Source organism: Balaenoptera ricei, chromosome 12 (genome assembly GCF_028023285.1).
Source record: "Balaenoptera ricei isolate mBalRic1 chromosome 12, mBalRic1.hap2, whole genome shotgun sequence".
Lineage (NCBI taxonomy): Eukaryota > Metazoa > Chordata > Mammalia > Artiodactyla > Balaenopteridae > Balaenoptera > Balaenoptera ricei.
The window spans coordinates 70,099,588-70,123,086 of NC_082650.1; the positions used below are offsets into that span (position 1 = coordinate 70,099,588).

General features: G+C 39.7%; 2 protein-coding genes across 8 annotated transcripts in view; one reads left to right on the top strand and one right to left on the bottom strand.

Annotated features, from left to right (window-relative positions):
- The window catches only part of ORC3 (origin recognition complex subunit 3), a 60,908-nt gene extending 58,564 nt beyond the window's left edge, over positions 1–2,344 (bottom strand). For all 6 annotated transcript variants that reach the window (XM_059941676.1, XM_059941677.1, XM_059941675.1 and 3 more), the window contains exon 1: positions 2,268–2,344. In XM_059941676.1, the coding sequence (XP_059797659.1) occupies positions 2,268–2,291 (24 nt within the window). In that variant the 5' untranslated portion in view covers positions 2,292–2,344. The remainder of the gene's footprint in view (positions 1–2,267) is intronic.
- A 115-nt stretch (positions 2,345–2,459) lies between these two features.
- The window catches only part of RARS2 (arginyl-tRNA synthetase 2, mitochondrial), an 80,162-nt gene continuing 59,122 nt past the window's right edge, over positions 2,460–23,499 (top strand). The window contains exon 1 of one of the 2 annotated variants that reach the window (XM_059942062.1): positions 2,460–2,540. Coding sequence is in view for 1 of the 2 variants with exons in the window: in XM_059942060.1 (XP_059798043.1) it covers positions 2,505–2,540 (36 nt within the window). In the remaining variant the exon portion in view is untranslated. The remainder of the gene's footprint in view (positions 2,541–23,499) is intronic. The other variant, XM_059942060.1, reaches the window with a different exon arrangement.

Consider the following 23,499-nt stretch of genomic DNA (forward strand, 5'->3'; position numbering starts at 1 on the left):
ATTTAAACCCAGAAAGGTTCCATTTTTATAAAACCTAGTGAAGAAAGAACATTAGTACTATACATTAAATGAAAATCAAGATGATTAAAAATACTGATGCCCTCTCATCTCAAAAGAAGTATTTATTATTAAATTAAACTCCAAGTATCTAGAACCTTGACAGGACACAGACAGTTCTGGCTACTGACTCACCTTACATACCTTTCTTCATCAGATAAATTCTTATTCATTTGTCCATTAAAGTTCAACTCAAACTCACCTGCTTTGGGAAACCTTCTCTAATTCTCTAGTCAGAATTATTCTTTCCCCTAATATCTCACAGTACTTGAATATCTTTATTTCGCTTGGTTTTAAGTCACTCTTACTATGTATGATAGTTATTTATGGAGCTGTCTCCCCAAGTAGTTGTTTCTTTTATATATATATATATATATTTTATCATCTTTTTTTTGTGTGTGTGGCACATGCGGGATCTTAGTTGCCCGACCAGGGATCGAACCCGTGCCCCCTGCAGTGGAAGCGTGGAGTCTTAACCACTGGACCACCAGGGAAGTCCCTCCCCAAGTAGCTTGTAAGCACCTTCAGAGTACAGACCGCATTTAATTCATAACTGTTTCCCCAATGTTTAGGATAGTGTTAACACATACCTTAGGCAATCAGTATACATAATGGACCAATGCTTGCCAAATAATTTTTCTGGTAATTTCCTAACTACATTTAGTCTCATGTTATTATTTGATTAGTGATACACAGGCCGTAAGCTGCTGGCCCCACATTTGTTCTACCAATTCTAAAGCCATACATCGTGGACAGCTTCTTAGATTCCCATTTCTATGGAAAATGAAAGAATGAAAGAAATATAGCTAGAAAAAGTCATCTCAGGATAGACCTAAAGACTGCTGTACAAATATAAACTGGCCATTTGGATTACAGGGTCCAAAATAAGAATTGTGCCTTACATTCTTGTATCTGCAACTAATGGAACTATTTAAAACACACAAATTTTTTAAGAAAAATCATTTGGTGCCATGACAAGCTTGTCACTGCCTCCTTTCTATAGCCACCTGTAATTCAGGAGCAGGAAAAGGAGCTATGAAGGAGTGAGACATGAAGAGTGATGGGAATGGATCCCGATGTATGGCAGCGGGAGTAATATCGTTATCCACTTTTCACTACTGATCAAGTGATGGTGTTGGAGATGGAAGAAATTAGGAGGAGAACCAAGAGCCAAAAAATATGACAAGGAAAGTTTAGACAGGGGAAAAAAAAAGGAAGCTGACAGTTCCATGAACCAATGAAATAATCCTTAAAGATTCTTATTTATTTAAGGTCTCCATCATCATCTCAATACAAGCATTTCTGTTGTCATAAATGTTTTCCTGAAAAAAAACAAAAACAAAAAAACAAACCTCTCACAATTCTGCAAGATACACAAAAATAAGAAAGGCTTATGCAACAAAAAGGATTAAGGGACAGACCACTGAAAACCTATGGAACTTTATAACCAGGACAAAACAAAAACAGTACCAACCCTCATAAAAAATACTAGCAGTTAAGCTCTTCTGGCATTTGCACCTAACATCACAGTCGGTCAGTCTTCAATACGCTTAAATCCTATGGCTCGTAGTTCCTCCTGGATATGTAGTCTTGGAAGGCACTGAGTCTCATCATTTTATTTTAATGTAATTTTAATCAAAATTAAAACTAAATCCATGGTAGAGCCTTCTTCATTAATTTACTGTTTCAACACCGGGACAAATGTCTTTGCAACTTATCTGCATTCTCAGCTTTATCAGATAGCTTAACTTTCAGGGGCTTCCGGCCGTACTCCTAATATTACTAAAGGTCTTACTTTACTTGGTCTGTAACAGCACTGTCTAATAGAATTTTCGGTAATGATGGAAATATCTGTGTTTATTTTGTTTACCACTTGTATCTCGGTACCTAACAGAGCCCAAAGGCTCACAATAAATATACATGAGAAGGAAAAAGGAGGGGACACTGGGACACATCCTCGGGGCATCCGACCTCCACAAACCAGAACTTAAAATTCCTCCGAGGCAGAAAGAACACTAAGGCAGATCGGCGTTTTCGCTCCCCAAGGAAAGCTGGCCTCCACTGGACGTGGAGCCAAGACGCCTCAGCTCGGCCCGCCATCTCCTCCCCTCGAGCCGGTACAACGAGGTCTACGTAACCTCCGCTTCATCCCTTCTTCACAAGGGAATGAGGCAGCTGTGGAGTCCCAGTGGGCGCCCGCCCCCACATACCTTGGACACCGAAGAGGTGGCCATGGTCCTCACCACCTGCGAAATTCCAGCTGCACCCGGGATTTCCCGCGCTCCCTCGCGGCAACGGGGCAGAGGTTAGTTGTGGGCCACGCGGCTCCTTGATTGGCTGGCAGCACCTTCCGGGGCGGGCTTCCGGCGCGCGGAGGCGGGGCGTGCAGAGGAGGGCGGGGCGAAGCTCAACACCATCCAGCTGGGACCGGCTTCGTGGAGACAGATATGGCGTGCGGCTTCCGCAGGTCTATCGCCTGTCAGGTACGGGCCCGGGAACTGGCATAAAGAGGGCCCCCGCCCCCCGAACTCCGCTACGGGCCAGTCCCCAGTCATCGGGAGGGCGGGTTCCGCGGATACCCTGTTTTTGTTTCTGCTGCCTCCTTCCCCCTTTTTGGAGCTGCTTGAGCCGCCGAGGCAAACCCAGTCGAGAGTCGAGCTTGCGGCCCAGATCAGTTTCTCAGGGTGAAAAGTAAACCTTGAGAGGCACATGTTGCTTCTCTCACGGCTTACCGCCTGGCAGCTCAGTGTGCTTTACCTGGGTGGCAAGTCAGTGGGCCATGCATGATTAGACCCTTTAGAAATTAGTGCTCCATACGCTTAGTGAAGTTGATGATGGATCTGAATTTTCATTTGAAAGGATCTAGTTTAAAAACTGGTCATTTCTCTTCCAGTCATTTTCGCTGCCTGTCCTAGCATTATTTTTGGTAACTCCAAAGATAACATGAGACCCTGTTTTTCTTGATTCTGAGGCATATTGTTACCGGAAAACTGGGTTTGCCTCTTGGTGAGCATGGGGGCAAAAGACACAACCAAACCAAAGACCTGGAGAAGGAAGGATTTATTACTTGCAGCAAGTAAGGAGAAGGGGAGGGGGACGGGCGAGGGGGGATATTTCCCGAAGCAGTATCTCCCCAGATGGCAAAATTGGGGAAGTTTTAAGCTCAAGGTATGTGCATATTCATGAAGGGGCTTGAGCAGAGGTGAATTCAATATAGAATTGGGGCAGAGGTTGAGAGTACAGGCTTTAGTAGAAGTTACCTGGGTCAGAAAAGATCAACATCTCATTCCCTAGGTTCTGACCAGACTGGGTTCTTAGCTACTAGTTACCATCCTCCACCTGGGTTGGGGCCTTAGTTCCAGTAGAAGAACTCAAAGATACAGTATATTGTTATGTGTATCCCCTGAGGGGGAACTAGGATTCCGCTTTTTCGCTGCTCTGTTGTTTTACTGCTTTTCCTTTGTTTCTGTCTGCCCTCACTTTTCTGATGAGTAACTGTTTGCATCTGCCCTTTGGAACTCGGGGAAGGTCTAGGGGGCTAAGCCTTTTTCCTACAAATGAGAAACAAGGAAACAGAAAGTCTTTTGTACCTGGGAGAGCCCCGTAGGGTCCTGCTCGGTTTCAATTCCCCCTTTTCTTTGATACTCCTCCTCAGTCTTGAGGCGAACAGGTGTTAGACAAGAAAGGGAATAACGTTTTGGATAGAGAGGTTAATCATAAACTTGGCAGAGGGACTCGGTTTCAGTATTTGAACAGCTCTGTAATGAGGATGGGAATAAAACACTGGAACATTAGATTTCATCAGAAATAATTTTTAAAACGCGTCCGCCAACTATGCAGTTTTTCAACAAAACTTTCTGTTGTAGTTTTGACAAACCCATTTCCTTTTAATGGACACATTAGTGGACATACGTTGTCTGGCATATAATATATATTTCATTTAGTTCATTTTTACAGTATTTCTGGAAGTCCCTCTGTCTTGACTTTATGCTTGGAGATGTACTGTTGCCGAAATATCGGCTTCCCTGTGCGCCGACACCGAACAGAAATACGGAGACAGATTTTGGAGGAAGAGAGAGATGGCTTTATTTTTCTGCCAGGCAGAAGGGAAAACACAGCAGGCTAGCGCCTCAAGAACTTTGTCCCCCTCTCCTTCGGGAATCGGAGAAGATTTTATATGTGGGGCTCGCAGCAGTACGGGGTGTAAGATAAGGATCAAAGTAGTCAAGGTCCTGCATTCTTCTTCTTCCTGCGTTATTTCAAAATAGTCACAGCTGGCATCAGACAGCCCCGTAATTGGGTCCGTTTGTCTGTGGGTTATCGGCCTGTGACCTCTTTTCTGAAATGCAAATGCTACAAGGGTGATTTGCTACAAGGGAGTCCAGGATGTAATTCACATAGTGTTAAAGAGTAATGGGTTAGCTTTGTGAAGTACAAATCTAGTTACAGACACTACAGATTAGTAACAGTTAAAAAAAAAAAACAAAAAAAAACTAGGAATGATTAACTCTTTCAGGCCAGGTTATGTTTCTTCTCTAGCCTGTTCACTGTTCCCTTTATTTTCCTTGTTCTCAGGAGAGGGAAAACTTCATTTCTACTTTTGCTGCAACAGTACTGCCCTGTCCAGTGCCAGCTTCCCAAGTATCACCAATGGACCATTTGATAAGAAAAAGCTGGGTTCATGGCTTACTGGGCTAACACAACAGAGCTTTGGTAGTGTCTCTCACTGGGAAGGCATTTGAAGTATGGTTTAAGGCTGGTCTTTCAGTGGCAGAGGGTGAGAGGACAGGGAAGTGGAGGAGATGGCTTGAGGAGGATTGGATACTGATCTTAACAGTTTTAAGATTGATGGGGGAATTCCCTGGAGGTCCAGTGGTTAGGACTCCTCGCTTCCACTGCAGGGGGCACGGGTTCGATCCCTGGTCGGGGAACTGAGATCCCGCATGCCGCACGGTGCCAAAAAGAAAAAAAGATTGATGGAAAGAGCAAGGACTCTTAGGACATAAACTGTTGATGCTTTCTTTATATTGCAGAATTGATAGATTTTTCAGGAAGTTCCTGTAGTGAACAATCTAGCTATTTGGGCAGGAGTCTCCCAGAAGAGTAAAATTATGCTAATTAAGACAAAGAAATAATAAAGTCATGTTAATGTGGACAGTAAACTATGTCCAGCATAGGTAGTTTTAGACCTCAGTGTCCAAGCTTTGTGTGTGTGAGGTGGTTTCCATTCAAAGCCCTTAGGTCAAGATAGTGCCATGACCAGAAACAATTTGTGTTTAGTTTTGCAAAGGCTATATTCTTCCTTGTAAAGAAAGCAAGTTGGAGAAACAGGAATTAATATGTATTGAGTATATTTGTGCTAATTACCTCACTTTCACATTTAAGCCCTGGGACAACCCTAAAACAGAGAAGTATTAACCTTATGATACAGTTGAGCAGATTGAGATCTAGAGAGATTAAATAAGCTACCCACATCTCCTGGTCAATAAATTGAAGAGTTGGTTTATGAACAGAGATCTAACTTCAAAATCGGCTCCTTCTTATACACTATGCTGTTTAGTTTGTGAAGGCAAGGAGCACGATCTAATCATTAAACAGAATGTAATAGAGTTGTCTGACAACATAAACCAAGTAAATGTATATTTCCCCAAACAAAAGGTCATCAAGAGATGATCTGGGACTTCCGTGGTGGTACAGTGGTTAGGAATCCACCTGCCAATGCAGGGGACACAGGTTCGATCCCTGGTCCGGGAAGATCCCACATGCCACAGAGCAACTAGACCTGTGCACCACAACTACTGAGCTTGCACTCTAGAGCCTGTGAGCCACAACTGCTGAGCCCGCATGCCACAACTACTGAAGCCCACACACCTAGAGCCCGTGCTCCACAACAAGAGAAGCCACCGCAATGAGAAGCCTGCGTACAGCAACAAAGAGTAGCCCCCGCTCACCACAACTAGAGAAAGCCCGTGCACAGCAACGAAGACCCAACTCAGCTCCCAAAATTAATTAAATAATTAAAAAAAGAGATGATCTGAAACAAGGATAAAAATAAATAAAATAAAAATTGTGTAATACATACCTCTGTGAATGAGGGTCCTTACCTAGTTTAGGAGTGAAGGAATGTATTACACGAAAGGGTACATTCATTCAGCAAATTTTGATTAATGAATCTACAGTTTTTTTTTAATCTCCTTCACCTATTTCTCTCCTCCCTCCAGCACTTCCCCACCAGCAACCAGTTGTTCTTTGTAGCTATAACTCTGTTCCTGTTTGGTTATGGTTGTTCATTTGTATTTCCCTTTCTCTGTGTGACTTATGTTACATAGCATAATATCCTTTAGATCCATCCATGTTGTCACTGATGGTAAGACTCCTTTTTTTTTTTTTTATAGCTGTATATTAGTCCATGGTATACCTACACCACATCTTCTTTATCCATGCATCTATTGATGGGCACTGACATTGCTTCCATACCTTGACTATAGTAAATAATGCTATAATGAACACAGGGGTGCATATATCTTTCTGAATTAGTGTTTTTATTTTCTTTGGATATATACCTAGAAGTGGAATTCATAAATTGTATGGTAGTTCTATTTTTAACTTTTTGAGAAATCTCCAAACTATTTTACATAGTGGCTTCACCAATTTACATTCCCAACATTAGTGCACAAGTGTTCCCTTTTATCCACATCCTCACCAACACTTTTTATTTGTTGTCTTTTGATAATAGCCATTCTGACAGGTGTGAATTGATATCTCATTGTTTTGATCTGCATGTGCCTGATGATTAGTGATGTTGAGCATCTTTTCATGTGCCAGTTGGCCATCTGTATATCTTGGGAAAATGTCTGTTCAGGTCCTCTACCCATTTTTTAATTGGATTGTTGGGTTTTTTTGTTTTTTGGGGCTTGGGGGTTTGTTTGGTTTTTTTTTTTTGATGTTGAGTTTGATTAGTTCTTTGTATATTTTGGATGTTAACCCCTTGTCAGGTGTATCATTTGCAAGTATCTTCTCTTGTTCAGTAGGTGGGCTTTTTCATTTTGTTGGTAGTTTCCTTTGCTGTGCAAAAGTTTTTTAGTTTGACATCAGCTCATTTATTTATTTTTGCTCCTTTCAAATTACTGCTTCTGCCAGGTCTCAGAGTGTATGAGATTTTGTGTGTGCCCTTTAAGAGCGGAGTCTGTTTGCTATAGCCCTCTGGCTCTCCTGAAAGTAAGCCCCACTACCCTTCAAAGCCAAATGTTCTTAGAACTTGTCTTCCTTGTGTAGGACCTCCAGGCTGGGGAGCCTGATGTGGGGCTCAGACCCCTGGCTCCTTTGGGAGAACCTCTGCTGTTGTAATTTTCCTCCCTTTTGTGGGTTGCCCATCTCGGGGTATGGGTCTTGCCTATACTGTTCTCCACCCCTCCTACCCATCTAGTTGTGGTTCCTTCTTTATGTCTTTAATTGTAAGAAGACATTTTCTGCTAGTCTTTGAGTCTTTGTCCTCACTAGTTGCTCTGTAAATAGTTGTAATTTTGGTGTGCCCCTGGGAGGAGGTGAGGTCAGTGTCTTCCTACTCAGTCATCTTGGCCACTCCTACACTGGCTCACGGCCTCATTTTTCCATCTTCAAAACCAGTGACAAAGCTGGGATTTTTTTTATGTTGCCATTTCTCTGGTTCTTTGAGTCTAAAGTTTTCTAAGCACTATCAGTCCCCAGGTTGAAAGTGAATGGAATATGGTTCCTGCCCTGGCATGGCTCCAGAGTAACTTGAGAAACAGCTGTATAAACAGGTAATTGCAGTGCCGTCTGTAACCACTATGTTAGAAGCGCTTGTGAAGTGCTAAGGGAATGTGGAGAAGACAGCTTCGTAGTGTCAGAGAAGGCTATGTTGGGGCTCAATCCTGAGGAGAGGATGTGTAGAAGTGTACTGAGTGAGTAGAGTGAGAGCTTGGTGGGGATAGGGTATTTCAAGAAGAGCATGTGCATAGACACTGACATGGTAGAGCATGGCATGTGCATGGAACCACAATATTTGGGTATGACTGACTGTTTAGAGTATACCTCTGATGCTCACTTCAGCAAGTTCTACTGATTCTGTCTTCAGAGTAACACCTTGAATTCATCCACTCTTTTCCATCTCTGCTCTCTCTTCATTCCCACACCCCAAGCCAAGCTACCATTATCACCTACATCAGCTGCTAACACCAGCATTCTGATGGGTCTTTCTGTTTCCTTTCTTGCCCTCTCTCCAATCCATTCTCCTTATAGCAACAAAAGTGACTTCTAGAATGTAAATCAGATCATATCACTTATCTGTTTAAAACTACACAAACCCACTGCCAGAACCTTAACATCTTTCTTTCCAACCTCAATTCATGCCACTCTATCCCTTCTTTCTGTAGGATGGTAGCCACACTAATTTTCTCGTTTTCCAACATAGCAAGTTCTTTCCATTGCCATTACATTCCCATTGCATAGATTATTCCCTGTGCCTAAAGGAAATGATTTTATACCATGACTTCCTATGCCAGATGGAAGTTTCACAGAACAGTACTTTATAATGTGTGTGCATTCTTTTCTATTCTGTGCTGCTTCATTTTTCCAAAAAATGCTGGTTGGGACTCACTGAATTTCTTCCCAACTGACAACCTATAGTTTGGAAACTGTGTCCTCCAGTTATCCTCTATCTCAGTCCCTTGTTTGCTTCTGCCATAACACTTATAAGAGTTAACGATTATTTGGTCTTGTGTTACTTGTTTTGGTGTATATTTCCTCTATAAGCTTCACGAAGACAGAGAGCATATTTTATTCACTGTTATTTCCCCAGATCAGCGAAGTGCCTGAAACATAGCTGTTGGGATATAATATAAAGCTTGCAGCTTCACCAAATGAGTTCATAATTTTAAAGCTGTGAGATGACATGGTGGAAAGAATTCAAATTCCAGCCCCTTCACGAATGTGACTGACTTACTCTTGGCAGCTTTTAATTAACCCATCAGCTATCAGATGACGGTATTGATTTCTCATTTACAGGATTATTGCAAGGATTAATGATGATGATGATAATGAAGAAGATAATAGTAACTATTGGACGATTGGGATTGACATGTATACAGTGATATGTATAAAATTGATGACTGATTAAAAAAAAAAACAGTAACTATTTGTGGAATACCTTACTTGTACCATGCAGCATTATGCTGAACTTTACAGGGCTATTGATCAGGTTTAATGAGGTAATATTAACAGAAAGTGCTTAGTGTTAAGAACTGTGAGGGGTTTGTGATTTTATCCTACAAGTTAGTCAACCATAGTTCATGGATGGTGGCAGAAAATATGAGAGCCCTGGGCGAAATAAAAGGCTTTTATTATTTTATTATTCCCAGAAAAAGTAGTAGCCAGAGTATCAACGTTTTCTTGTGTGGGTTCCCCAAGCTCCTCTTCTTCCCACAGGGCACGGTGAAGAGGGTCAGATGATACCTGCACAGGCAGTGTGTGTGTTATATAGGAGAGGACCCTGAGACCTTTATAATGGCAGCAGGCATGTTCCCCTTTGTTCTGATGTGGGACACTATTTCTGTCTCACAAAGCTGTTTGTTATATAAACCTCCTTGGAAACATAGTCCAGAACAAAGAGCAGTTTGGGCTTTGCTTACAAGACATGCAGAAACTTAAGAGTCCCATAGAGATTTCTCTCCCAACCCTTAGAACAGTGCTATGCAGATAAGGTGTGCAGTACTTGATATTATCATCTCACTTAATCATCTCAATCATCTTGTGCTCTTGGTAGCATTATCTCCATTTTATAGAGGAGGACCCTGAGACTCAAGAAGATGAAAAGAATCTAAAGTCACAGAGCTACAAAATTGTGGAGTTCAGTGATTAACCAACCCAACTGTCTGACTCAAAATCGAAATTCTTTGGATTCTGTAGAATGACTTTTGTAAAATGTTCAGCACTATCTCTGGCTCAGAAACATAATGACAGAGTGTAGATTTGTTTCCCTTTCTCACTTCCTTTTCATTTAGGTTTTGATGTTAAGTTTAGAATAAATTCAGCTGGTTGATTTTAATTCCTTTTAATTTTGAAGTATTTTCAAACTTAGAGAAAAGTCATGAGAGTAGTACAGAGGAACTCCATATACCCTTATCCAGATTCACCAATTAACATTTTACCACATTTGCTTCATCTTTCTCTCTATATCTGTATAATCTGTTTTCCTGTATCACTTGAGGGTGGGTTTCATAAATCATGCTCCGTAACCTGCTAATGCCTAATTGTTTACTTTCTAAGAACAAGGCTTACGTTATATAACCACAATACAGCTACTACATTCATATCACACTGATACACTTTTTGTTTGTCTTTTTCTTTTTAACATCTTTATTGGAGTATAATTGCTTTATAGTGTTGTGTTAGTTGCTGCTGTATAACAAAGTGAATCAGCTATATGCATACGTATATCCCCATATCCCCTCCGTCTTGCGTCTCCCTCCCACCCTCCTTATCCCACCCCTCTAGGTGGTCGCAGAGCACCCAGCTGATCTCAGCTGATCTGTGCTATGCAGTTGCTTCCCACTAGCTATCTGTTTTTACATTTGGTAGTATATATATGTCAGTGCTACTCTCTCACTTCTTCCTAGCTTACCCTCTCCCCCCCGCTCCCCCCGTCCTCAAGTCCATTCTCTACGTCTGTGTCTTTATTCCTGTCCTGCCCCTAGGTTCATCAGAACCTTTTTTTTTTTTTTTTAGATTCTATATATATGTGTTAGCATACGGTATTTATTTTTCTCTTTCTGACTTACTTCACTCTGTATGACAGACTCTAGGTCCATCCACCTCACTACAAATAACTCAATTTCGTTTCTTTTTATGGCTGAGTAACATTACATTGTATATATATGCCACATCTTCTTTATCCATTCATCTGTCCATGGACACTTAGGTTGTTTCCATGTCCTGGCTATTGTAAATAGTGCTGCAATGAACATTGTGGTACGTGACTCTTTTTGAATTATGGTTTTCTCAGGGTATATGCTCAGTAGTGGGATTGCTGGGTCATATGGTAGTTCTATTTTTAGTTTTATAAGGAACCTCCATACTGTTCTCCATAGTGGCTGTATCAATTTACATTCCCACCAACAGTGCAAGAGGGTTCCCTTTTCTCCACACCCTCTCCAGCATTTATTGTTTGTAGATTTTTTGATGATGGCCATTCTGACTGGTGTGAGGTGATACCTCAGTGTAGTTTTGATTTGCACTTCTCTAATGATTAGTGATGTTGAGCATCTTTTCATGTGTTTGTTGGCAATCTATATATCTTCTTTGGAGAAATGTCTGTTTAGGTCTTCTGCCCATTTTTGGATTGGGTTGTTTGTTTTTTTGATATTGAGCTGCATGAGCTGCTTGTAAATTTTGGAGATTAATCCTTTGTCAGTTGCTTCATTTGCAAATATTTTCTCCCATTCTGAGGGTTGTCTTTCTGTCTTGTTTACGGTTTCCTTTGCTGTGCAAAAGTTTTTGTTTGTTTGTTTGTTTTTTTGGGTTTTTTTTTGGTGTGTTAGCTTCTGCTTTATAACAAAGTGAATCAGTTATACACATACAGCATGTTCCCATATCTCTTCCCTCTTGCATCTCCCTCCCTCCCACCCTCCCCATCCCACCCCTCTAGGTGGTCACAAAGCACCGAGCTGATCTCCCTGTGCTATGTGGCTGCTTCCCACTAGCTATCTATTTTACATTTGGTAGTGTATATATGTCCATGACACTCTCTTACCCTGTCACATCTCACCCCACCCCCTCCCCATATCCTCAAGTCCATTCTCTAGTAGGTCTGTGTCTTTATTCCCGTCTTGTGCAAAAGTTTTTAAGTTTCATTAGGTCCCATTTGTTTATTTTTGTTTTTATTTCCATTTCTCTAAGAGGTGGGTCAAAAAGGATCTTGCTGTGATTTATGTCATAGAGTGTTCTTCCTATGTTTTCCTCTAAGAATTTTATAGTGTCTGGCCTTACATGTAGGTCTTTAATCCATTTTGAGTTTATTTTTGTGTATGGTGTTAGGGAGTGTTCTAATTTCATTCTTTTACATGTAGCTATCCAGTTTTCCCAGCACCACTTATTGAAGAGGCTGTCTTTTCTCCATTGTATACTCTTGCCTCCTTTATCAAAGATAAGGTGACCATATGTGTGTGGGTTTATCTCTGGGCTTTCTATCCTGTTCCATTGATCTCTATTTCTGTTTTTGTGCCAGTACCATATTGTCTTGATTACTGTAGCTTTGTAGTATAGTCTGAAGTCCAGGAGTCTGATTCCTCCAGTGTTTTTCTTTCTCAAGATTGCTTTGGCTATTCAGGGTCTTTTGTGTTTCCATACAAATTGTGCAATTTTTTTTTCTAGTTCTGTGAAAAATGTCATTGGTAGTTTGATAGGGATTGCCCTGAAACTGTAGATTGCTTTGGGTAGTCACACTGATTCACTTTTATCTAGTTTACAATCCATTCTAGTTTTGTTGATGTTTTTCAACAGCCTTTTTTTCCAGCATAAGCTCACAAACTGCATTTCGTTGTTATGTAATTGTTACATTTTAAGGGCCTTAAGTTCCCCTCCTTATTAATTTATATCTACATAACTTGATAGAGGAGATACACTGCTAACTGTGAATAGAGGAGAGGTCTCCTTGACTGCTGAGGAGTTTTGTTGTCAGATCTCTGGTGTGACTTCAAGGAGCAGTTAAACTTGTCCAGTTGTTGTCATCCAGTCCTAAGCTGAAATATCTTCCCAACATAAATATTTCAGCTTAGAACTGGTTACGTTGGGAAGATTACTCGTCCACATTCAGATGAGCTACAGTAACTGACTGAATTATCTAGGTGTGTGCTTTGCTTCTAACCTATTCTCACAGGCCCACTAGCATTCAGTTCTGCTTCAAACCACAAGTTCTGTAAGAGCCATGCTAAATTTCTTTCATTATAAATAATTGCGAATGACTTGCCCATCAAATCATTTGGGAAGTTCTTTTCTGAACCCTGAAGTTTCCGTTGATACCTCGTTTGCTTACTGCTTGAGTCTTTGAGCTAATTCAGACCTGAAGAATATCTCTGCAGATGCGGGAGTACTCGTGCATTGGCTCTTGGTGGCAAACATCCACAGCTGACCTGGTTATATTAGAGAGTCAGAACTGAGGAATAACCAGGGGTAATTGACAGATTAAGTAATTTAAGATCTAGAAGAGTGATTGATAATCTTTCAAGAATTTTAAAACTAATTGCCTTGTAGACTGTGTTATAAAATACAGAACTAATTTTCATAAGATATCAGTTCTGCCACCTACATGTTTGGTTGCTAAAGCATAAGGATCTCTTTTTCATCTGCAAAATTAGGGTTTTTATGTGGTTATTGGAGATTTTGATCTTGAACCTGGCAAGCTTAGCTCCTAAATGAATTTAGAGCCTATCTAGAGCCAGACTGATAGGATATTTTTTGGCTTTGTGTTCAGTACCTGAGTACTAAGCATAAGACTTATGTGTGCCTGTGTGCCAGGGGAAGAAATGGTTGAGAACTGCCCACAAGCTGATTAATTAATGGCTCTCTCATGCTGGGTACCCTAGGAGCCAAAGATTCTATTACATTAGAATCTTTGACTTCAGGTTGTCAAATCCAAGGCTTAGAATTGTACCTGGTACATTGTGAGCACTCAATACATATTAGTCATTATTATATTATACATGAGAATCTCTGGTCTTAGATTCCCAACCCAGATCTGGCATATGTATATTTTCACTTTTGATACTCCCTTTAAGAAGGGCTTCTGCTTTCAACCTCAGATTTCCTCTTCATTCAGTTGGAAGTTATTCAGTTTATTTCTCAAGGACTGTGACTAATGTTTTGTGGGGTTTTTTTTTTAATATAAATTTTATTTATTTATTTTTGACTGCGTGGGCTTTCTCTAGTTGCGGCGAGCGGGGGCTACTCTTCCTTGCGGTGCGTGGGCTTCTCGTTGCGGTGGCTTCTCTTGTTGCGGAGCCACGGGCTTCTAGGCACGTGGGCTTCGTTAGTTGTGGCATGCAGGCTCGGTAGTTGTGGCTTGTGGGCTCTAGAGCGCAGGCTCAGTAGTTGTGGTGCACGGGCTTAGTTGCTCCATGGCATGTGGGATCTCCCTGGACCAGGGATTGAACTGTGTCCCCTGCATTGGCAGGCAGATTCTTAACCAGTGCACCACCAGGGAAGTCCCCTGTTTTGTGGATTTTATTCCTCTGTTTTTAGCTCTAAAGTTTTGAGCCTTAGTCTTCTTTTATTATTTTTATTTTCAACTGAGTAAACTTTTAGCACATTCTGTAAAAATATTTTCCTTCACTAATCTGAGGCCTCAAGTAGATAGTTATCGATAGGCTCTTGTTTCACCTGTCGCCAGGAGAAACACCTTTACCTAAAGGGGAAAAACGAAATCTGTAGCTAAGGAAACTCATAGGTCACATTTTCACCAGAGAAAACACTAAGTTCAACCTCAGAGACAAGTCCTATTATTTCCAGAATAATTCTGAACCTGTGAGACTGTAGGTGAATTAAAAACCACGCTCTCTGACGTTTGACAGTGGTTCCTTTTTCTTTGTTTCTTTGTGTGTGTGTGTGTGTGCGCCCACCCCATTTGAAAGGTACTCCTCGAATTAATTAAAATCCCTCACTAGTTTGGGCACTGATTGTTAAAGTGGAAGGCAGCTGGTGTCTCCCTCTGCAGTGCTTCTCAAGCTTTGTCTACTTGAGACTGGAATCACCTGAGAAGCATTGAAAAAAATACCTAAGCCCAGGCCCCTTGGGCTGGGGTTGGGTGGGGGCCTTGAAGTTCGCAACCTTATCAGGGGATTTTGGTGTTCATCCGGGCTTGATAACCCCTAGCCAAGGACGACCAGGAAGCAGAAAGGTGTAGCTCAGTGGTCCCCACGCTCTACCTCACATTAGAGTCAACCCCCAGAACTTTTTAACATCTGTTGCCCAGGTCATACCCTGTATTAATTAGACAGCATATTTGCATGTGGAAGCCAGACATCGGTGTTTTCTAAAGATCCCTGGGTCATTCCCATGTGCAGCAAAATGTGAGAACCACTGGTATAGTGATTAAGAACAGAAGACACGTGGGTTTAAATCCAGCTTCTCTGATAGGTGTGTAAGTTCACTGTACTTCATCTGTAAAATGTGGAAAATTATTTAGCTCCTTATAGGCTTGTCATTAAGGTTCAATGAATTAATATAAATAGGGTACTTAGAATTGTGTTTGTATTGTATGCATGCAGAATTCATTAGTCATTATATTATCTGTTAGAGTTCTGAGGATGGGGTATTTTGAAGCCCCTCTCCACACCACCACCACCTCAGAGGCTTTCTGGTGTTGGGGACCTTATTATTATCCATTACCCTAGGTGAAAGCTTTAGCACCTGTATGATCAGGCCATTCAAGATGGCTGTTCCCTTGCTGTCTGTATATTCCCTGCTGACCAGTCCCTGCTTCACTCCCATAACTACCCAATCCTCTTAATTATAGGGCTTAATCAGTAACCGCCTACTTGATTGCCCCCTGCCTCAGCTGCTGGTTTTTCTGGTAACAGTTGAGCCAACCTGACGTCAATTCCCCCTATAAATGGTAGCGTCCTTCTCGCCCAAGTAGCGAAGATGGCTGCCATGTCCTGTCTGCCGTCAGCCATACACAGTGGGGTGTTGCTCCAGGACCTTTTGCTTCAGACGTGTAAGATCCTCTATCCGATGAATCAGTAGTGTCTGTGTAGCTGTGTCTGGGCTCTTTCTTCGGTCTCCAGGCTGGGCATCCAACAAGGCTTGCAGGCCTGCAGGGTGCAGCCCAGTGGACCCACATGAAGTTAAATAAACAGAAAGCTATATATCTGAACCATACTGCTTAATTTTCAGTAGGAATTCCTTAACAGTAGATACTTTTATAAAGTTGTGCTTTGGTAAAGAAAAAAATCTTTCTCATTTTTGCAAAAATAATACCTGCTTATTGTAAAGAATTACAATACAAAAAGGTGCAAAGAATTTAAAAAATAAAGTTACCATCACTAACATTGATTGACCTCTATTTTAGATACATTTCTTTGCAGATATACAGGCAGAAAAAAGAACGAAGATGGGAACACAGAATAGATATGCGTTTTATAAAAATTGGACTGTATTGTAACAAGTTTTATTTTTTTAAGTTTTACAATGGAAAATGTGCAACTGCTAAAAGTATAATACTATTGTGATTCCTTAATGTACTCATAACCTAAATGCAGTTTTAAGTAAAAAGTATTAAACACAGTTTAGCTTGAATATAACAAAAGAAAAAGAATCCAAAGTGCAATTCAAAGAATTATTGATCAATTTCCTAAACGAGTCCTCTACAGTTAAGAGATTATGAAGAACATCACAATTTGGAGCTTATTTTTATAAATCTTGATGTTTCAGAGACTCATAGATACAGAGAGCAGACTGGTTTTTACCAGAGGGGAGCGGGTAGGGGGTTGGACAAAATAGGTAAAGGGAATTAAGAGGTACAAACTTACAGCTGTAAAATATGTTAAGTTACAGGATGTAACATACACATAAGGAATATAGTCAATAATACTGTAACTTTGTATGGTAACTGCACTTATTTTGGTGATCATGCATCACTGTGTTGTACACCTGAAACTAATATAATATTGTATGTTAATTATAAATTTTTAAAAATCTTGATGTTTCAGATTTAGGCAGTATCAACCCTTGCCATGAAAGAAGAGAACATAAGCACTCTTATAGTTGGTATAACTTTCCTCTACCTTTCCTAATTTGTTTCAGTAACTTTCTCAAAGTTTGTAACACTTAGTCTGTTTATTAATGGTATTTGCATGACTTATCTCTTATTCACTTTATTTTGAATTGGATACATTGCTTACCACCAATCCTTTTCCTGATACATGGCTTAATTGTCTGGATTTCTTTATGAGTAGATTTTTCAAGAAGGGGTTTTTTTTTTTTAACTTTACTTTTGTTTTTTTAAGAAATTATGACTCAGATAAAATAGTCCTAGACATATCAAAAGGAGGGTTAATAACTAGAAAATTAGCATGCTTAGAAATAATATGAAAATAATAAATTTAGAAATAATATTAAAAATCTTCCTTTTAGAAATAAAGCAATAACACCAGATTGTTTAGTTCTGATTTTTGATTTTCCGAAGTCTGATACTACAGAAGCAAATGTCATATAACAATCTAATGTTATTTTAATTTTTTTCCAATTTTCATATGGTGGCAACTAACTCAAATTAAGAAAAGAACTGAGCAAGTGAAATTAAACAAATCAGTTTGCAGCTTCTCCAGTAGATGAATTTTGCCCTATACAATATCATTGCTAAATTATTTACTTTAACCAGATCATGATCTTTGTGATTAGGTAACATGGCTACAAAGTAAAGTACATTTATTTCATCTCTGGAGTTTTCTTGATTGGGTGCTTTATTTTTGAAATTTAGTGACTTGACCAGGATGTGTCTCAGTGTTGAATTTTCTGTATTATGTTTTCCTGACATAGTCATTTATTTTGATCTATAGATTCCATTTGTTTCTTTTTTTTTTTTTTTTAGGAAATATTTAATCATGGAGAAGAATACTGTTAGTATCCATGTACCCTTCACCCTGCTTGAGCAATAAACTATTACAAACACTATTAAAATCTCCTGGGTACCCATCCCTGGATGCAAACTCTCTTTCCTCACATATGAGGTTTTGTTTATCATGCCTGTGCATGTGACTTACTACCTAGGAATGTATCCCTAAATAGTATTCTTTTGCAAGTTACTAAATTTTATATAAGTGGTAATCAAACTGTAATTATCCTTCTGCAACTTGGGGTTTTGTTTGTTTCCTTCAAATTTTAAAAAAGATTTATCCATAATGGTGCACAGAGGTCCAGTTCTTTCATTTTACTGCTGAGTGGTGTGCCATTGCAGTAATATACAATTTAGATTTCGTTCTTAATTTCAGGGAGGATTTCCCTTTTATTGGCTATTATGCCCAATCTCCTATCACCTTGGTCACACCTGGTTCTAGCTGCCACTTAAGTGAACAGTTTCACATGTGCTTCCATCCACTTACTGTTAACAGCACTTCATGCTGTCAGAAAGCCTGCTACCAACCCATACTTGGCTCAAGTGTGGTGGAGTGAACACCCTCAAGGACACCCCTCAGTCACTGGGGGATAGAAGCTCCTGCTCCCTATTTTTGGATAGACACTTTTGATATACATTGTGTATGCCTCTTGAAAAGTAAGATAGAAATTAAGCCCCTATTGCCTATAGCAGTGAACTTGATAGCACAATCTTGTATTTACTTTTTCTCCTCTCTCACTCTCCCCAGTATATCACTTCTGCCCTTAGCAATCACTTCCCAGATAAACTACCTACCTGCCCACAGTCCTTTTCCCAGGCCCTGCTTTTGGGGATCCAAGATATATATCTATGAATACTTTTATTTTTCTTGGGTTTTATTCATTCATCTTTATGGCTTCTGGGAAATAAGACTAAGGTAGGAGCCCTGCTAAATAAGGGTGCTCCATTCTGCTTGAGAATCTTTTGTATCTTTTCTTGACTATCACTTTTTGAAGAGTGTGGCTTTGTGCTTTGTCTCTCTGTCCTTAATGCTGCTGGAGAACCAATGTACCTGTCTTCCTGTCTGCTTGCTTCTTTGGTGCTGCTTTTTGTATTTTAGGGACACCAGTTATCCTAAAGTTGGATTATCTTGTACCCAGTTTTATTTATCTTTGATCTCTTTATGTTTTTTAAAATCTGTATTATCTGATTATCTTAGCCCTTATATGTTATACTTTTATTTTCAATTCTGAGTACACTCTTTGTGTTTCTTAATTAATAGTTCTATAATAAATGTTTGATCATCAATTTATTTAATCTTTAGACTCCTTTTTTATCTCACTCTTGTTTTTCCAGCTTTCAGTTCTTGCTTATTCACAAATCTGGAAGCCCTTATGAAGAATGTATTGTTATATTTTTCTTCTAGAGTTCTTTGATGTCCTGTATGCCACATTCCTTTCATACTATCTTTTTCTTTCAGTCCCTGCCCCTCCCTCTCCGTATCGCTCTCTCTTTTTCAGTTTGTTTGTCTGTTTTTCATGCCTATTTTTCATTTACCAGTGCTTGACAGCTCTGCCCAGACTTTATATTTGCTTCCGCATTGTGTGGGTGACTTCTTCACTCTCCATTTCAGAATTGTTCTTGGCTCACCTCACTTTTTTGATTACAAAAATATAAACTCTGCAGCATTCCACTCCTCTTTTGTCTCTCCAGGAGGTCGTGGTGACCTGTACATGTTATTCTGACTTGGATATTTTTGGTAGCTAGTTCTGATATCTTTCCATCTTCCTATAAAAGTTTCTCCTCTGATTCTTCCTGCCCATGCAGCACAATATCAGGATTTACTCCCTGTAATTGGGGAATGTATTGTGTTTCCATTGGGGAGGCCCTCAGATTCTGCCCTAGAAGCTTCACTTGTGCTGGAAATCACTTCTCTCTTTTACTCATTCTTTCCTGCAGTTCTGTAGCATCTCTCAGGCATAGATGAAAAAAATAATGGAATTCATTCAGTGTTTTCTCTCCAGATTTGGGTATTAATGAGAATTGTTAATTCAGCTTAGGAGCCTTGCCAAACAGGGCTGCCCCATTTCTTCTCAGAATCTGATGTATCTTTGCTTGGTTACCACTTTTGAAGTTTATAACTTTGGGCTTTGCCTATCATGTGTATTTTTTGCTGGAGAACCAACCAGCCTATGACCTACCTTCCTTTCTTTCTCCTCTCCTTTCTTCCTTCCTTTTCATTTTACTTTGATAATGGGTAGGAAATGGGAGATTATGTAAAGAAGACTTCTTTCCACTACTTAATCCCAAAGTCTTTCTGGGTTTTGTTTTTAATTGTGGGAAAATACACATAACATAAAATTTAACATCTTTTTTTATGGTTTGTTGTCTTATTGAAGTATAGTTGATTTATGATGTTCTGTTAATTTCTGCTATACAGCAAAGTGATTCATGTATACATATATATACTTTTTCTGTATTCTTTTCCATTATGGTTTATCACAGGATACTGAATATAGTTCCCTGTGCTATACAGTAGGACCTTGTTGTTTATCCATTCCATATATAATAGCTTGCATCTGCTAAACCCAGCCTCCCACTCCATCCCTCCCCAAACCTCTCCCCCTTGGCAACCACAACTCTATTCTCTTATGTCCGTGAGTCTGTTTCTGTTTCATAGATAGTTTCATTTGTGTCATGTTTTTAGATTCCACATATAAGTGATATCATATGGTATTTGTCTTTCTCTTTTTGACTTACTCACTTAGTATGATAATCTCTAGTTGCATACATGTTGCTGCAAATGGCATTATTTCATTCTTTTTTATGCCTGAATAGTATCCCGTTGAATATATGTAACATCTTCTTTATCCCTTGATCTGTCGATGGACTTTTAGGTTGCTTCCATGTCTTGGCTATGTGATTAGTGCTGCAGTGAACATTGGGATGCATGTATCTTTTCAAATTAGGCTTTTCATCTTTTCCGGATATATGCCCAGGAGGGGGATTGCTGGATCATATGGTAGTTCTATTTTTAGTTTTCTGAGGAACCTCTACACTGTTCTTCATAGTGGCTGTACCAACTTACATTCCCACCAACAGTGTAGGAAGTTTCCCTTTTCTTCACATCCTCTCCAGGATTTGTTATTTGTAGAGTTTTTAATGATAGCCATTCTGACCAGTGTGAGATGGTACCTCATTTTATTTTTGATTTGCATTTCTCTAATATAAAGTTACTATCTTAACCATTTTAAAATGTACGTTCAGTGGCATTAAGTACATTCACATTGTTATGCAACCATCACCACCAACCATCTCCAGAACTCTTTTCATCTTGCAAAACTGAAAGTGTCCTTATTAAACAGTTACTCCCCATTCCTCCTTTATCCCCCAGTCCCTTTCTTCTTGGTTTTTTGAATTTACATCATATAAGAATGTTTCTGTGCCTTTGTAAAATTACTATTGAAGGTATTTTCTATTTTGGTCTACGCATCTTCATGTGTATATAACTTGGTCTTAGAATTTACTTTTAGGAAAACTTTGTCCCTACTGACTTGCTGGATCTCTTACGAGGTAAAAAGTGCTGTGTAGATTCCCTTTGCACCTTGGTTGCCAAGAAGTCTGATTATCTTTAGCTTGAGTTTGCTGGCACAATTTTATACCTCCATTTTATTTTTATGGTTTAAGCCCCCTCAGAGCTCTTTTGGAGCAAATGAGGTATGGTAGAAGAAGTAAACTTTAAGTAGTTTTTAGTTTGATTCAGAGAATTTTTTGTGTTGGTCCTAGGTAATATGTTTACATTCCAAAGTTCACAACTTATTTGTGAGATAAAGATGAAAAAATTGGCCTGTGTTGAATGAAAAACGCACAGTGTAAGAGGTGTGAGTTGTCAGTTTCAGCTTTATTGAGGGACCTTACTGATGACTGTATCCTGGGAGACAGCCACTCAGCAGCTCTGAGTAAACTCCGAAGAGGTAGGGGGGGAAGCCAGTTTAATCATGATCGTTGGCTGGGGAATATGTGCAGTCAAGCTCACGTCTCAGTAAAAGATGACAGCTAGTCCCAAGGGACAGCTATCTCTGTTAATGATTTTGGTGCTTTTCTAGATATGGGAAGATGCAAGAATCTGGTTTTATTAAAATTCTTCCTGAGGTGTACATAGAACTATCTAAGGGGCCTGTTTTTCCACAGTACAGTGTGCCTCATCCTGTTTTTTGTCCTGAACTCCTCTCAGGGTTCATTATCGGTCAGAAACTGCAGTGGCTAATGACTTAATCCATGTATAACTGGATGGTGAACAACATTCTTTTTTTTTTTTTTTTTCCAGCAGAGTTTAGTTATATCTAAGATAGGCAGAAGGTCTTATAGGAGAAGGTTATGGGTAAGTTTGAAAGACATTATGTCCAAAATGCGGGATCTTATTTCCCTGACCCATGCCCCCTGCAATGGAAATGCAGAGTCTTAACCATAGGACCGCCAGGGAAGTCTCCCAAAATAAAACCTTTTAAAGGAAGAAGGAAATAATATTTATTACGTGCTTATTACATGACACAATTTTGTTAGTCCTCACAAGAGCCCTAGTTTATTATTAATAGATTTATTATCCCCATTTTTCAGATGTGAAAACTTAAGTTTGTTGATGTAAAATGACTTTCCCAAGGGCTCATAGACAGTAAAAGTGGAACTGGAATTTGAATTTTTTTTAAGAGAAATTATAATAGAATCTTTATTACTGATGTATCTGTTTTGGCAGGAACATTTTGTAATATAAACATGAACAGTTGCAGCCTTTATTCTGTAAGTGCTTTGGAGGTATTTATCCACTTCTGGGAAAGTATCTTAAGGAAAAAAAGCCTTTTTTGTAAAGGATACAGTAATTCAGTTCCTAAAGGCTAGAATTTAAGAATAAAGACTGTACTCTGAGATTTAAATTTAAAAATCAACACATACTTGATCAGCAGAAATATATAGACTATCTTAAAGGTAAATGACAGCTCCTGGTCTGCAAGTTTTGACCTTTTTTTTACGTTAATGAAATTCAACAAACAATTTCTTTTGATAATAGGGTAAATATTATTACTAATAATGGAGATAGTGACTTTAGTTTTATTCCTTTCCTTCTGAACACTTACAGACCCCTCTGAGGAAGATTAAGATTGCTTCTTACAGTCTTTACTTTTCCTATTTACCCCATTACTCCCTTTCCCTTCTCTCTCATGAGCCATGACTTGTCCATTGCAGAGGCTGCGTAAGGATTGAGGAAGTGGGCAAGAAAGATGAAGACAGTTTTAAATTCATTATGGCTGTACTGCTATTTTCACTGTTTCGTTTTCATGCATTTCTTGTTGAAAGGGTATTGATATGACATAGGGGTTGAAGGTAGGTCTGGCTATAGATAGCTTGTGTTTACATCCCAGCTTTTCCACCTAAGCAAGTTACATAAATTCTCTGTACTTCAGTTTCATCATTCATGAAATGAAGGCTATAATAGTATGAAAGTCATAGGATTGTTTCAAAGAAAAATTAGGCATAATTTGAGTTCCTGATGAAGGCAATAGTTCACAACTATGACTGTGCATTACAATCATTCAGTGAGCTTTTCAAAAATACAAGTGAGTAGGGACTTCCCTGGTGGCGCAGTGGTTAAGAATCCGCCTGCCAATGCAGGGGACACGGGTTCGAGCCCTGGTCCAGGAAGATCCCACATGCCACGGAGCCACTAAGCCTGAGAGTCACAACTACTAAGCCTGGGCTCTAGAGTCCACGAGCCACAACTACTGAGCCCACATGCCACAACTACTGAAGCCCACACGCCTAGAGCCTGTGCTCCGCAACAA